At 38.8% G+C, this 15295-nt stretch overlaps 1 protein-coding gene across 1 annotated transcript; it reads left to right on the forward strand.

Moving 5' to 3' along the window:
- Nucleotides 1-4395: 4395 nt before the first annotated feature.
- Nucleotides 4396-12921, forward strand: KRT4 (keratin 4). Its single transcript, XM_074225856.1, has 9 exons — nucleotides 4396-4955; nucleotides 7538-7752; nucleotides 8787-8847; nucleotides 9381-9476; nucleotides 10241-10405; nucleotides 10689-10814; nucleotides 11334-11554; nucleotides 11917-11951; nucleotides 12075-12921. The coding sequence occupies exons 1-9, from the start codon at nucleotides 4476-4478 to the stop codon at nucleotides 12245-12247; spliced, it is 1572 nt and encodes a 523-aa protein (XP_074081957.1). The 5' UTR covers nucleotides 4396-4475; the 3' UTR covers nucleotides 12248-12921.
- Nucleotides 12922-15295: the final 2374 nt, after the last annotated feature.

Consider the following 15295-nt stretch of genomic DNA (forward strand, 5'->3'; position numbering starts at 1 on the left):
CATTTTGGCCCCTAAATATTTTAAAAAATTTCAATTAAAACATTTTTTCTTTCCCTTTCTTTCCTCATTGAACAGCGATAAAAATCAAGAAACAAAAATTAAAATAATCCCCAAATATCCAATGTAATAAGTATGCATAGTTAAGCACAGCATATTCTTGAATTAACCATGATCAAAAATTGTCCTATTCTGCATTTTCAGTCTATCACTTCAGTGGTATTGTGGGTATTATGTTTTATCATCAGTCTTCTGGAATTAAATAATATTTCTTATTCAGTCACTCCCCAATCAATGCATATTCCTTTAGCTTTTAGTTATTTGGCATTACAAAGGAAAAACTGCTAGAAATATTTTTGCAAGTAGGTGTCATTTTCCTCTTTTGACTTCTTTAGGGATGCAGTCCTAATAATGAAATCACTTGATCAAAGAGTGTTCAATGGTAGTTATTTATGGAGCACAGTTTCAAATTGCTTTCTACAATGTTTGGACCAATTCACAACTTCATTAATAGTGCATTAGTATCTGATGTCCAGTTTCAGATTGAGTAAATGAATTTAACTGTGCAAATCTAACCCTTAGCCTTTGGAGAAGAGTGGGACCAGTTGTTGGGGAAAGGACCCCTTTGGTTAAAAAACACTGTACTAAGTAGAACCCCTATAATGAATCTGAGTGACTGGATGGAATAGAAGGAGGATCACAACCCTTTGTTCTTTGGGAGATGGAAACATATTTTTTCACATCGATAGAAACAGATCTAGGAGCAGTTGGTCAGAGATCCATTCATCAATGCTGGTGGAAAGGGAAATGGGACTGTGGTGAGAAATTAGAAAGCAGAAGGCTTCCTAGATGAAGCAAACTTTGAGTGGAAGTTGTGATGAAGAGAGAAATTCAAGCCATTTGCAATTGGAGTCCCAAAATTTGAGTTCTAATCCTGGATCTTCTACCTACCTCTATGATTTTGGGTGAATCACTACCCATCTCTGGGCCTCAATTTTCTTTTATTTAAAATAAAGGGGCTAGATTAGATCATCTTTATCCAGTTTCCTTTGGAAGGAAGCTCATTAACAACTATCAGGTTCCTACTATTGCCAGGTACTTTATACATATTAGCTCATTTGATTCTCACAACAACCCTGGGAGACAGACTGAGACAAAGGTTAAATGATTTGCTTAGTGACACACAGCTAGTATGTTGAAGTTGAATTTGAACTCAGTGCTTCCTGACTCCATGTCTAGGTCTTTATCCACTGTGTAATCTATTTGCTTCTGGGAGAAGGGAGAAGTCGGGGACTTTGGGGAAGAACCTCTGGGGACCAAGGAGAAAGAGGTATGTGTGTATGGGGGGTGGGAAATGAAAGAGTCTATCAAGCTGAAAATTAAAGAAAATGCCTGGGGGAAATGGTTGAATGACAAGGAGGGCGGATCCTAGAATTTGGTCCTCAGTTCAGGGACTCTCTGACTCCCAATGGTGACAATATATGACTGATAAAATGTAGCCCTTATCATCCCCAAAGGCTTAATGAGTAGGTAGTGACTGACTCATTGTCTATGTCTTTCTCTCCTGGCAGGATGTTAAAGGTAGGACCTAGATGGATACCTAGAGACCTTTTCTGCCCTCTCTGTCACTAACTTTTCCAGACACTACTGATGGAGTTGTCTTTTCATTCCTCTTTCTGGGCAGGGGCAGGGGGAGTTTACATAAAGGACATGATGGATAAGGAGTGAGAATGCAGTGTTTAGAACTGAGAAAGACTGTAAGGGAGATATAAAAGAAAAGAAAAACAATGACCATGATTGATCCCTGGACCTTTTGGTCCCTAATTAAGTCTTTATAAAAGACTTGAAGTTTCTTCATCTCTGCCGCCTTCAACCATAAAGAGGCTCATTTCCATTTTCTCTTTGGTTCATACAGCTTATAGTTACTCCGGAACATATCATTCCACTATGGATTATCCAGGTTCTAGATCTAGTATCTCCCTTTTCCCATTTTTAACTCCTCAAGAAGCTGCCTGTCTACTCAAATCTGGGCTAGTAGGGCAGGGAAAGGACAGGAAATAAAAATTCTACTTCTTTGCCTCTCACTGGTAATGCTCTCCAAAAACAGGATGGGCAGTTAATAGGTAAAAATAACATTTGTAACTAGAGTGAAGATTTGCTTGAGAATCTTTGCATTGAAATAATCTAGATTCCCTTTATTAATGGGAATATTAGGAGTGACATGCATCCTATAAATTATATATTCTTAATAAGATCATGGTGGCAACTGGGGTAATTTATTTATAATACTTCAACATTTTATATGGACAAAATACAGAATGGAGAACACTGTGACAAAAAGTGTGATATGGTGATGCTTCAGGCCTATACTTCCTGCTACGAGGGGAGGCTGGTGGGCTGCTTGAGTTAAGGAATTCTAGGATGAAGTAAGGCTAAGTCTGATTGGGTATCTGCCCAATCTACCACTCAGACTGCCACCAATATAGTGACACTAACTCTGCCACTAGATAAGCCCTGTAGGGGTTATGGGGAACCGGACACTCAGGTCCGAGTTGGAAACAGATCAGGTCAAAGCTCTTGTGCCAATTAGTAGTGGGACTGTGTGTTTAATAACTACTACACTTCCAAGATAGAGTCTCACCAAAAGAACTCCCTAAAAACCCAAGACTATAGACAAATGTCCAGTTCTGAAACTCTGTAACTTTCTAAGCACAAATGAGTAGTGTCTATCATAAACAGTGATGCAAAGAAGTGGTTTTGAAAATGTTGTCAGGAAAAAGATTTGAAGATGCAGCAGGTTTTAATCAGAGTTTGGAAGCAGTGATGGGAAAACTGCAGAAGAGTCTGGGAGGGATTCTTGCATAGAGGGGAGGGCTGAATCATATGGAAGATGCAAGGGTGTTGGAGCCCATTCAGATCAGCTCTCAAAACCTGATTGTTTAATATTCACTGTGACTATTTATACCTCAGAAATATGCAGTCTTACAGAAATTAGTCTTGATTTATTGTTTTGTTGATTGTTTAGACTTAGGAGAGTGATGGAAAAAATGGTAATAATGCTGCTTAAAGTGAGACCAATAGTGGTTATATTACAAATTCCAGAACCCATGTGATGATTGAATTAGATAAAGTGCCATATTAATCAAATAAAGCCCTGCCTTCTATTATTATTTTTTTTAGGTCTTTTGTTGCAAGGCAAATGGGGTTAAGTGGCTTGCCCAAGGCCACACAGCTAGGTAATTATTAAGTGTTTGAGACCGGATTTGAACCCAGGTACTCCTGACTCCAGGGCTGGTGCTTTATCCACTGTGCCACCTAGCCGCCCCTGCTATTATTTTCTAGATGACTTTTGACTGCTTCCAACTTTATAATCCTTGTTGATGGGGATAGGAAGCATTGTATTGGGCATAGGGAAATATAGAATGGATTTTGAGAAAATAGAAAATGGAAAAACAACTGATGGTACACCAGATTATCTTGGTCAGGATCAAGAATCATGAGAAAAAGAGGTTGATGAGCTGGGATAGAAGAGGAAGCAATCTATGAAGGGGTCCTAAAGGTCACCTGAGAATTTATAGATTATTACTTGAAAGAGACTCTTAAGAATCATGTGGTTTAACCCTTATTTGCTATATATGAGAAAAACCTAGACTTGGACAGGTGGAGTAGCTTGCCACAAGCCATCCTAATGGTATAATGGAAAGACCCTTGGTTTTGGATTTAAGGGAACTGAGCTTAAATTTTGCATCTGAAAACGACTATCTGTGTGACTGTGTGACACTTAAGGTATCCAGATAGTGCAGTAGATAGAATACTGGACCTGACATCTAAAAGACCTGAGTTCAAATGTACTCTCAAATGCTTACCATCCTATTAGCTCTAGGTGAGCCACTTAACCTCTGTCTGCTTCAGTTTCTTTATCTGTAAAATAGGATAGCATTTAGCTTCTAATATAATTATTATTACTTAACTTTTTTGGGTCTCAGTTTCTTCAACTGTATGATAGTTTGGAAAAAGATGACCTCTTTTTTTTTTTTTTTAGCTCTGTGTTCCATATTTCTACGATCCTAAAATTAACTGGTGAATGGCAGACCTAGGGTAGACTCAGGTCTTCCTTGCTGAGTAATACTTGATTCTCAAATACTGCTGACTTTGCCTTTGTTATCAATGGGCATAGAGAGCCCCTGCAGGCTACCATGCAGGCACAAGTCATCTGATCCAAGGAACTGTGCCCTCCAAATGACTTCTGAAGGTGTGTTTAGTGACAAGGCAGGTACAAGAAAGATGGGTTTTTGCCAAAGACCCAGCCCAAGGGATGTTTTAGATTTTTTTCCTTTTATGCCCCTGCAACCAAACCCAACTGCTCCAGCACATATATAAGAGCCCTGAACAGAGGTCTGTTCACTCACTGACTCCAGTTTAATTTTCCTCTTGCTGGTGACTCCTGTTCTCTGAAGGTCCTCTCTTCTCCACCAGCCATGATTGTCAGACCTCAAAGCATCAGAGGCAGCCCTCGGGGCTTCAGCAGTGGGTCAGCAGTGGTGGGTGGCAGCAGACGGGCTGCCTTCAGTTCTGCCTCCATCTCTGGGGGTGGAGGCCGCTGCTCCTCTAATGGAGGCTTTGGCAGTAAAAGTCTCTATAACTTTGGGAGGAACAAGAGTGTCAGCATGGCAGGATGCCGGCAAGGGGCTGGCTTTGGATTCGGTGCTGGAGGCTTTGGTGCTGGAGGCTTTGGTGCTGGAGGCTTTGGTGCTGGAGGCTTTGGTGGGGCATTTAGTGGTCAAGGGGGAAACAACTTTCCTGCATGCCCTGCTGGAGGGATCCAAGAAGTAACCATTAATCAAAGTCTGCTGACCCCACTTCATCTGGAGATTGATCCAGAGATCCAGAAAGTACGGTCAGAAGAGAGGGAGCAGATCAAGACCCTCAACAACAAGTTTGCCTCCTTCATTGACAAGGTAAGCTGTTCTAAGTCTAGATTGGAGCAGGCGTGAGGCTGTAGAGCTCTGGGATCTCACACTGATTTGTAATCAGAGAACTTGAGGTGAGGGCAAGCTCTGACAAGTACCAGTTGTGTGAACTTGGGCATGTCACTCCCTCTCTGTGTTTCCATTTCTTCAGGAACAAAAATGATCTCTAAGACTAAACTCTAAAATTCTGTGATTCTTTTCTATGTGAGATAAACCAAGTTAGTTGTTCTCTCTGGGTTTCAATTTTTCCTAGCTACAAAACAGAATCTTTTTTTCTAATTTGAGGGATCATAGATCATTTTCCAGATAGATGACACACAGTACTCCACCTGGACTCAAGAAGTCCTGAGTTTAAATCCTACTTCAGACACTTAATAGTTGTAGGATCCTGTTTGCTTCAGTTTCCTTATCTGTAAAATGAGAATAATAACAGCACCTATTCCCCAGGGTTGTTGTGAGGATAAAATGAAATAATATTTGTAAAGTGTGCTTTTAAACTAAAGGTTTGCTGCATAGCCCTATCCAAATGCTAGATGTGAAAGTTACCTACTGGAACTGGGGTGGGTAAATATTATAAAGACCAAAATATAGCTACTGGGGAGTTTTAGCTCATAGAATATGTTATATAATATTAAATAAGTGATGCATCCTTTGAATTCCAGCCCCTCTGGTTGTAAAGTGGGAATCATCATTCCACTTGGGCTGCCCTATTTTGAGAAAGTTTTGGCTTGGGGAAAAATATGGCTTAACTCCATTGAGGAGTTGATTGTGAACACAAATCTGAGAAGAATGGCCTCTCCTCTAGCCCATGTCTGGTTTAGACAGGTCGTATCCTAGCCAATGGGTTGAATAAGAGTCAAATGTGATGGTTGGTAGAGTGCTAATCAACCTTCAAACAACTGAGTCATACATTATGAAAGAATTGGATGAGCATGATGCCTGATGCCCTTTCCTGAATTCTACTCAGTCTTTAAAAATATATCTAAATCTTGCTTATCCTATATACGTAAGTCAGATCAAGAAAAGTTTGAATATATCTAAAAAGAAGTTGACAAAGGAGTCCTAGATTTGAGGTTTAAAGACCTATGTTCAAAGATATTTATGTATATTGGTTTCCTTTCCTGTAAAACAAGGCAGTGGGATTATAAGATTGCTAATAGTCCCTCTAGTTCTAAATCCTCGTTCTTAATGATTTATTCTTCTTCTTAAAGGCCAGGAAGTGGGGAATATACCAAAGTATATATTAGTATTAGAAAACATAGCATATTAAGTATTCTAATACTAAGGTATAATATATTACCAAGTATAAATTAGTATTAGAGTGCATTTATATAAACTTATAAAGTATCATTGACTTTTGGTGCTTATAAATCTGAAGGAGGCTAACTTTGAGGTCATTTTAATATTATCTAATTCACAGGATTCAAACCTAGATCATTTCTAGTTTCTTCCATTTACATAATGGAATATATCTTTTATATGTATCTATTTCTTTTATAAATGTTTCTTATTATTAAATTTTATCTTTAATTTTTGAAATAAAATAAGCATTTCTGTATATAATAAATACAATAAAAAAGATGATTGCACATGAAATTGAAAATTTACTATGTGCAACTTGCTATTCCTTTCATATGTCCCACAAAATTGTCATGTAAATTTCTTTCTCTTCTCTCCATCCCCATGGCTACCAATAGACACACAAATAGGTATATATGTAAAATTATTCTACACATACTATATATTTTATATATATACTAAATATTTTATACATGTGATTTATCAGTTCTTTCTCTGGATGCAGATAGTGTCTTTCTTCACATGTCCTTTATAGTAATTTTGGGTATTTATAATATCAAAATAGTATTCATTTAAAGTAATTCTTAAAATAATTTTGCTGTTACTATATATAATGTTCTCTTGGTTCTGATCATTTCACTTCATTATTTCATGAAAGTCTTCTCATGTTTTTCTAAAATCATTGAACTCATTTAAGGTGAAGTTATCACCAAAATCAAATTGAGAATTCAATTTTGTGTGCTTATCTAAGCCCTTATCTTGGTGTGACCTGTCAAGCTATTTTCATTAAAGGAAAACTTACAGTTATTGTAACTCTATTGGAAATCAAAGAGTCATAGATTGATAGTATTGGAAAGAGTTTTCAAGCTATAACTATTTCATTGAAGATACAGGAAAATTGATACCTACCTATTTCTTAGGTCCCTTCAAATTCTGAATTTATGGTTAATCTTCCCTCTAACTTTAGTCAAGTTTAGATGACTCATTGCCTATTTTGGCTTCTCTTTAGATGTAAAGCATTTCTTTTCCAGGAACTCAACTTCTGGAAGAGAAAAACTGAGTTCTTTCCAGGAACTCATTGTTTTCAAACAACCATTTCTGAAAGTCAGGAAGTTTCTTCTTCAATTTACCTTAAGCCACTTAGGCCTTGGTGAATCAATCTGCTTCTGAATTGGGGTTTCTCTTCTAGGACTTGTTTGGATTAGTTGAGATGCACTTGCTCAAGGATACAACTATTGACATTGCCTACTTGGCTTCCTTTTTTGCTGTAGGTGAGGTTCCTGGAACAGCAAAACAAAGTCTTGGAGACCAAGTGGAATCTCCTGCAACAGCAGACAACCACCACATCTAGCAAAAACCTAGAACCTTACTTTGAGACCTATGTCAACTGTCTGAGGAAGCAGCTGGACACCTTGCTCAATGATAAGAGTCGCTTGCAGTCTGAGTTGAAGGCTATGCAGGACAGTGTGGAAGACTTCAAGAATAAGTGAGTAGGGCCTGAAGTAGGAGAGGGCAAGAGCTATCATTCTAACAGGAGTTGAGTTAATTGGTTTATGAGGTCTCTTCCCAGGTCTAACTTTCTGGGAGAGCAATATCATGTGCAAATGACCATTCTCAACTCAGGTCTACTCTCATCAATCTCCTAGTTATTAGTTTATAGAGTTGGCTATCTTGACTGAAGGGTTAGTAAAGGTCATTGAGTCCTTCTTTCCTCCAGACATCCACCTCTTTATGAACTCAATAACACAAATGATTAAATAAATAAGCGAATGAGGAGATAAATGAGTGAAGTTGTGATTTACATCAACAGTTGCCTATTTGACATTGAAAACCAAATATCTCAAAGTCAACCTTTCCAAACAGAAGCCATTATCTTTCCACCAAACCCAGCCCTCTTTCAAGCAGAGGTTCAACAAGTAGAGGCAGTATATGATGGCAATAGTACTGATTTGGTAATCTATTTTCAGCTCTATCACTGATCAGCTGAATGACCTTGAACAAATCATTTCTTTTCACCCAAGTCATTTCTGTAAAATTAGGTGAAAGTTAAGATCCCTTCCAGATCTGACATCTCTGATTCTTCTTTCCAACTCCAGATAGGCACATAGTGGTGAGAAAATACAAGTCTTTCTTCTTATGCTAAGAAAGGCTGTTACTGTACTGCACCAAAGGAGAACAAATATCAGCTAGGAATCACCAAGATAGACAAATTGGGTAGAAATCCTGAATTATTTCTGTTACATCAAATTATCTGGATGAGAGCTGACTTTCTTCTGTGAAGCATCAATTCCTCAATTCCTTTTCCTCTCCCTTTGGAATAAATTTTAGAATTTTCTCTTTGTTTCTGTAGCATCAAGACTGATTTTCAGGGTTTCAGCTTTAAGGGAGAATTCTGGAAAATTCAATTTTCTGGACATTTAAAATTAGCTCAGTGTTTGGTAGCCTGTAGATATATGACTCAAGAAACAATAGCTAAGCATGTTTTCCTTCTCCTGCCCCCCTTCTCTCTGACCTCAACAGATATGAAGAAGAGATCAACAAGCGTACAACTGCTGAGAATGACTTTGTGGTCCTCAAGAAGGTAGGATGTGAGCTCTCTGAGGGTCTGGGGTATGTGTATGTGTGTGTGTGTGTGTGTGTGTGTGTGTGTGTGTGTGTATGTGTGTGTGTGTGTGTATGTAAAGCCTTACATAGTACTTTGCACATAGTAGGTAGTCAATGAATGCTTATTGAATTGAACTGATGATGAAGACAGCAGAAAAATGCCTGTGATAACATGGCTTTCCTTTTTTTTGTCAGTCTTTGACCTTATTCATCTAGTTTATCCATCCCCACTGAACCAAATCAAATCAATTCCCAAGTCAAATGGAATTGGGGAATGGAGTGAGGAACTGAGAAATTAAGACTGTGCAGATGATTCATTTGGCTGATTCATTCCCTTCCTCCCCAGACATTCTTTAGAACTGTCCCTACAGTTAGAAATTGATACCCTACTGGCCACTTCCCCCTTCAATGAGTTTTTTATAATTATTTTAAAAAATCTAATGAAATTCTTCCTGATGAAGTTTGATATCCTTCCATTAACAAAATGGTACTTATCTATCCCTTTTGTAGGATGTAGATGGTGCCTACATGAACAAAGTGGAGCTACAGGCCAAGGTGGATTCCCTAAATGATGAGATTAACTTCATGAAGGTCCTTTATGAAATGGTGAGGACTCCTTTATTTTCCTTTGGATCTGTGATACTGTTGGTTAAAAATAAGGTTCTGTCCATTTAAAGTAACTCTTCTTCCTTTTCTGGAAAATGAAAAACTCATTAGAGAAGAACTAAAAATGGTAGAAGTGATCATAAGCTAGAGATTCTGTGGGAGGAAGTGACTGGTTCAGTTAATGGCATTCCTCAGAATCAAGAATTTCACTGGTGAGAGTGATCCATTCCATCTTATGGAGTGCCTCTGAGTTAAAGGAAGATATTGAATACTGAACTAAATTGAATAAGAGCTTTTGAAACTCAGTTATTGCAGAACAGTAGACCCTAGTCTCCTGCACAAATAGCTCACACTGCTATCTCTTTAAAATTGTCTAAACACTTTCCTTTCAACATCTCCATGAGGTATATGCTTCAGTGTAAATATTCTCATCCTTATTTTACTGAGGAGGAAATTGAGGTTCAAAGAGGTCATGAGTTACTTATAGTCACATAGTTTGAAAATATGTGTCTAAGGTCAGACATGAATCCATGTCTTTTGATTCTGAGACCAGGACTTTTCCCATTTTGCTATACCCTCCCTCAATGAGTCCCCTCTCTCCTACTGCTTCCACCACATAGTATTGCCTAGGGCTAGCAGCTTTAGACCAATTTAAACCTCTATGGACTAATCCCACTTAAACTGAAAAAAAAATCAGGTTTGTAAATGATTTAGAAGGCAGACCTTAGGGTGCTGAGGTAAGCATCTATCTTTGCACTATGTAGGAACTGTCCCAGATGCAGACTCATGTCAGTGACACTTCTGTGGTCCTCTCCATGGACAATAACCGATCTCTGGACCTGAACAGCATCATCAATGATATTCAGCTACAGTATGAGGATATTGTTCAGAAGAGCAAGGCAGAGGCTCAAAATCTGTACCAGAAAAAGGTGAGTTATGGATGAGTTGTGGGATTAGGGATGGGGATGGTCTGTGGGGTTATGCTTCTGGAATTTCTAAGACTACACTATCCATCAATACATTCTTGGTTAATTTAAGTAAATGCCTCAGCTAAGCAGAATAATGGTTAATCTGCTTCAAAGGATCTCATAAAGGTGTCCCTAAATGAGATTGAATTGATTAAAGATTATTTAATATTTTGGAATGAGTAATCATGTCATTCAACTTGGAGAGTAGAGAGTTGATCCAATTTGGCATTTCCCTGACCTTCAGGTCCAGCAACTGCAGATTTCTGCTGACCTTCATGGTGATAACCTGAAGAGTACAAAGAGTGAGATCTCTGAGCTCAACAGGATGATCCAGAGGCTTCGGGCTGAGATCGAGAATGTCAAGAAACAGGTGAGTCCCACCTTGTTCCACAACCTTGGAAGATGGAATAGGGTGATACAACAGTGAGGGTGAAGGAATGACAAAGCTGAGTAAAGCAAGAGAGTCAAACAGGTGAAATGTCTAAGACAGATCAGATGGACATCTGTCCACTTAATTAGAAGGCTAAAGTAAGGAAACCTGGATTCAGCAACTAGTTCTGCCATTAATTGGTGGGATAACTTTGGGTGAGTCATTTTCCCTTACTAGTCCTCAGTTTTCTATAATAACAGTAACAATGATGCTGAAAGCTGATAAATATCTATCTCTTTTAGGTTTTCAATGTATATAAGGCAGTGTGAAATAAACAGTAATGAGATTTCTGAGTTTGGAATGAGAGTTAATAAGCTTTTTTAAAAAATACTTTAAAGTCAAAGAATTTGCATTTTAATTTTGGCTCCATCACTTACAATTGATGCTATTCTTGTCTAGTCTCTTGCTCTGTGTGGAGCTCTGTACTCTCTGATAATAAGACTTCCTTGCCCCTTGTAGTGCCAAACTCTGCAGACATCGGTGGCTGATGCTGAACAGCGTGGGGAGCTGGCCCTGAAGGATGCCCTCAGCAAACAAAATGAGCTAGAGGGTGCTCTACGGAAGGCCAAGGAGGAGCTGACCCGGCAATTGCGAGACTATCAAGACCTGATGAACGTCAAACTGGCCCTAGACCTTGAGATTGCCACTTACAGGAAGCTTTTGGAAGGAGAAGAGTGCAGGTAAGGTAGTGGCAGAGGTGGGGAGGCATAGAGGGAATGTGGAAGCCCATAGGCAAAGAAAATGAACCTGGCTTGTGAGCGCAAATCTTTCCCCTGCTGCTTGGTTCAAGTCTTTCCTGATGTGTTCAGAATTCACATTAGGATAGGTAGCTAGATCTGTGCCAAGTCAGAATAGTTTTCTAGTAAGATCTTTAGATGAATCTAAAGAATATTTCCTTCAGAAATTGTTGTTTGAATGAAACAGGAGGTATGAAAATAGGGTATTCTCATCTGTTTGGGAGGGTGAGAGGAATAATCCTATCTAGACTTAGGGGCTAAACAAAATGACTTATGATTAACCAGCTATTTTTCTCCTCCTACAGGATGTCTGGAGAATGCCAGAGTGCTATAAGCATCTGTAAGTAGCCCTCATGTTCTCTTGCTCATATGTTGAGTCATATTTGAGCCCTGATCTCAGAATTGTTGATTTAATTCAATAGCTTATTATTATTATTATTTTTTTTTGCTTCTCCTCAAACAGCTGTGGTTGGTGGCAGCGTCAGCTCTGGAGCTCTCGGCGGAGGCTTTGGAGGCCACTCTGGGCTTGGACTTGGCAGTGGTTTCGGCAGCGGAAGCGGCTTTGGGATTAGTGGAGGCGGCACCAGCACAAAGATCGTCTCCTCCACCAGCCTGTCCAAGAGAACCAGCCGATAATGGGGAGGTGTCTCCCTTTACCTACCTGAGCACACCACAACCCTATCTCCTCAATTTCTGGGCCTCTCTCTCCTTAAGTTCCTATCTCTGCCCCATGGCCTTTGGGTTTGGCTTACAGTAACTGCTTGGGGATGAGAGCATCCTCTTTTCTACCCCCCTTCCATTGTCTTTGGACAACATTTTCTGGGTGTTTTATTGCCTTGTTGCTGCTCTGAACTGGTTTTCTCACTGCACCAGGAGAGAGTTATCACTTGATAGTCTTGGTTAGACAGAGGAGAAAAATAGCTAGGAGGCTCCACTCCCTCTTTTTAAATAATCATATCCTTTTCTCAATAATTTCGGCCATTGCACTAGATGTGCAATCTTCCACCAGATGGTGGTCTTTGCATCTTCTAAACAGACATGTCCTTTCCCAACTAGATATGCTTTCTCCCACCCAGATCGGGGTATGTTTACATTCCTTCAGTCAGATACACCTTCTCCCTCTTAAAATAGGAGATCTAACACTCTTAGCTTATTTATACCAGTCCAAAATTCATTCTCCATCACCAAATTCTTCAAGGTTGGCACACAGTCCATTATCCTTTGATTTTCTTTTCTTTCCTTTACTGCTCCCTCACATCTTGTTCTGTTCCCGTTTTGGTGTATCCTCAATAAAGTGCTTTTGTCATTCATCCTGAGTCAATTGTGTTTGTAACGAGGACATAGGGAAAACATAGACTACATATTTGAAATTACTTAGATAGTTCATGTCACAGAGATAAAAGTAGTTTTGGGGCTGAATAATTTCTTTACACCAGGGATTCTTAATTTTTTTAATGCCATGGACATTGACAGTCTGGTGAAACCTAAGGACTCCTTCTTAGAATAGAGCTTTTAAACACATAGGATTGCAAAGGAAAATTATTATGCTGAAAACCCAGCTATCAAAGAAAATTTTTTAAAGCAAGGTTAAAGATCCTGAGGTTGGAATCCCAGGGCTTTGGCCTGACTTAGGTTTTTAGCTTCTTGGGTTCCTCTGGCACTGAAGGATTGTAGGAGCTAAGAACAGTGAGAAACATCCATCTACAAAATTGATGAGGAATCCCTGGGTAATGGCAGTCTTATCAACTAAATTCCACAAAAAAAACAAAGAGACCAAAACAGAGAGAGACTGGCTAGTCATCTCTCCAATTGGTCAGATTCTCTAATAGCTAAATTCAACCACTAAAAACATTTCAGCTTTTTTCCCACTGGGCTCCATGTAGGAAGGAGTCTAAAAGTCCATGGAATGGGTGTCAGGGAAAGGGTTCCTCTCAGGAACTTGTTCTAGCATTCAGTTATTGAAGGAATGAAGGAATGTATATGTTGAGCATGTGACACTTGTGATATTTCCAGAGAAGGGACTCTTTCCACAAAGATATATCTAAGCCACTCATGATTTATCTTAAGGAGCTGCTAAAGTGTCAGAGGCTACATTATAATTCATGCATCCCTGAATCCCAATTTTACCATTCTATCCTCTGTTGACTCTTTATGAAGGATTGAATATTGGCTATGTAATTGGGTTTTGCCTTAGAAAAGCTTTCTTGTCTCATCTTCCCTGCTTCTTTAGGAGCACATCAGTTATGCTATAGAACTTTCAGTTAAATAAACAATAATGGGATAATGAACAAAGAGATACACAGAACAGGAAGTTCTTTTGCAGATGTGGGGATGATTGTTGTTGAGAGAGAGGGATGTAAAAAGCATTAGTTTTTTGAGATGCAAATGACTTGGAGATCATGTAGTCTAATGTTTTCATTTTACAGATGAGGAAACTATCATACAGAAAGGGAAAAGACTAGGTTGGTAACAGAGTTGGGAGTGAACCCCAATCTTTTGACACATCTTGTTTTCTGGAGATTTTGTTTGGGTGAAAAGTTGAGAAAGTTGAAGCACATTCATAATCACTTAGGGTCTTAGGGGAGCTTGGAAATTCATCAGACTCATCTCAGTGTCTCCTTTTGGAGCTTGGAGTCAAGTTGTTCCATTGCATCTACTTCTAAAATTCATAACTAGTGCTAAGGCATAGAAAAAACTACTGAGACATTCCTTGTTAAAGTATTATTATCACTTATAAAAGATATACAGAATCAAGAGATACTCATACCAGACAATCACCTCAAACCCCAGGATTCCCAACTCTGGTATAAACTGGTAACCAAAAATATGATCCTTCAGCATCATCATTTGGGAAAACAGTTCAAAGGAATTTTATAAAAGGTATTGTTATTAATAGCAATAGCCACTTTGTGTTAATAGTACAAAAAGGTGCTAATGGAAAATTCGGTTTAATCATTCTTTGATTTGGGCTGATTTTTCCTACTGTGAAAAGGCACTTACTTCTCCTTCCCTTGTGAGTACAATCTTCTTTTAGGGGGAAATCATCCCTTTACATCCAGGTCCATCTCCAGTCACTCTGATCCATATCTGGCACCTGGATCCATATGACTCTGGAGAAGAAAGTAAGGTTGATGACTTTGCACAGCCCTTACTCACTTAAATCTAATTCACTTGCATGTTATGGTAACACCTAAGGTAACACCCTTAGATGTCAGGGTCTTTTTTTGAAAATGAAGGACAAACAACAACATCAATCACTTAGGTAAGTAATGATAATAATTCTGTATGGGTTTCTGGTCTGAGAAAATCTGAAGCCTATGGAAACATTGCCATCAATTTTATAAGCCATCTTTAATGGATGATAATTTCCTTAATTAGGTGATAATTTCCTTAATAGATAGTGTCTAGAGGACCTGAACTCAAATCCTATATATATCAGATATTTATTAGCACTGACCCTGGGCAAGTCTCAATCTTTCTGTGCCTCAGTTTCCTTAACCATAAGATGAAGGACTCGAACTCAATATCTTCCAGCTCTAAATTTAAGTTCAAGAAAACTTCTAATGAAGGGAACTTCTCAAGCTCTCAGATGTACCATTTTTTTTAGGTTTTTGCAAGGCAAATGGAGTTAAGTGGCTTGCCCAAGGCCACACAGCTAGGTAATTATTAAGTGTCTGAGACTGG

The sequence above is a fragment of the Macrotis lagotis genome, chromosome 2 (genome assembly GCF_037893015.1).
Source record: "Macrotis lagotis isolate mMagLag1 chromosome 2, bilby.v1.9.chrom.fasta, whole genome shotgun sequence".
Classification (NCBI taxonomy): Eukaryota; Metazoa; Chordata; class Mammalia; order Peramelemorphia; family Peramelidae; genus Macrotis; species Macrotis lagotis.

Bases quoted from the DNA above. Each gene is read 5' to 3' on its own strand.
- KRT4 (XM_074225856.1), top strand. From the start codon at position 4,476: ATGATTGTCAGACCTCAAAGCATCAGAGGCAGCCCTCGGGGCTTCAGC. The intron at 7,753-8,786 runs GTGAGTAGGGCC...TGACCTCAACAG, and splicing joins GTGGAAGACTTCAAGAATAA to ATATGAAGAAGAGATCAACA. The intron at 10,406-10,688 runs GTGAGTTATGGA...CCTGACCTTCAG, and splicing joins AAAATCTGTACCAGAAAAAG to GTCCAGCAACTGCAGATTTC.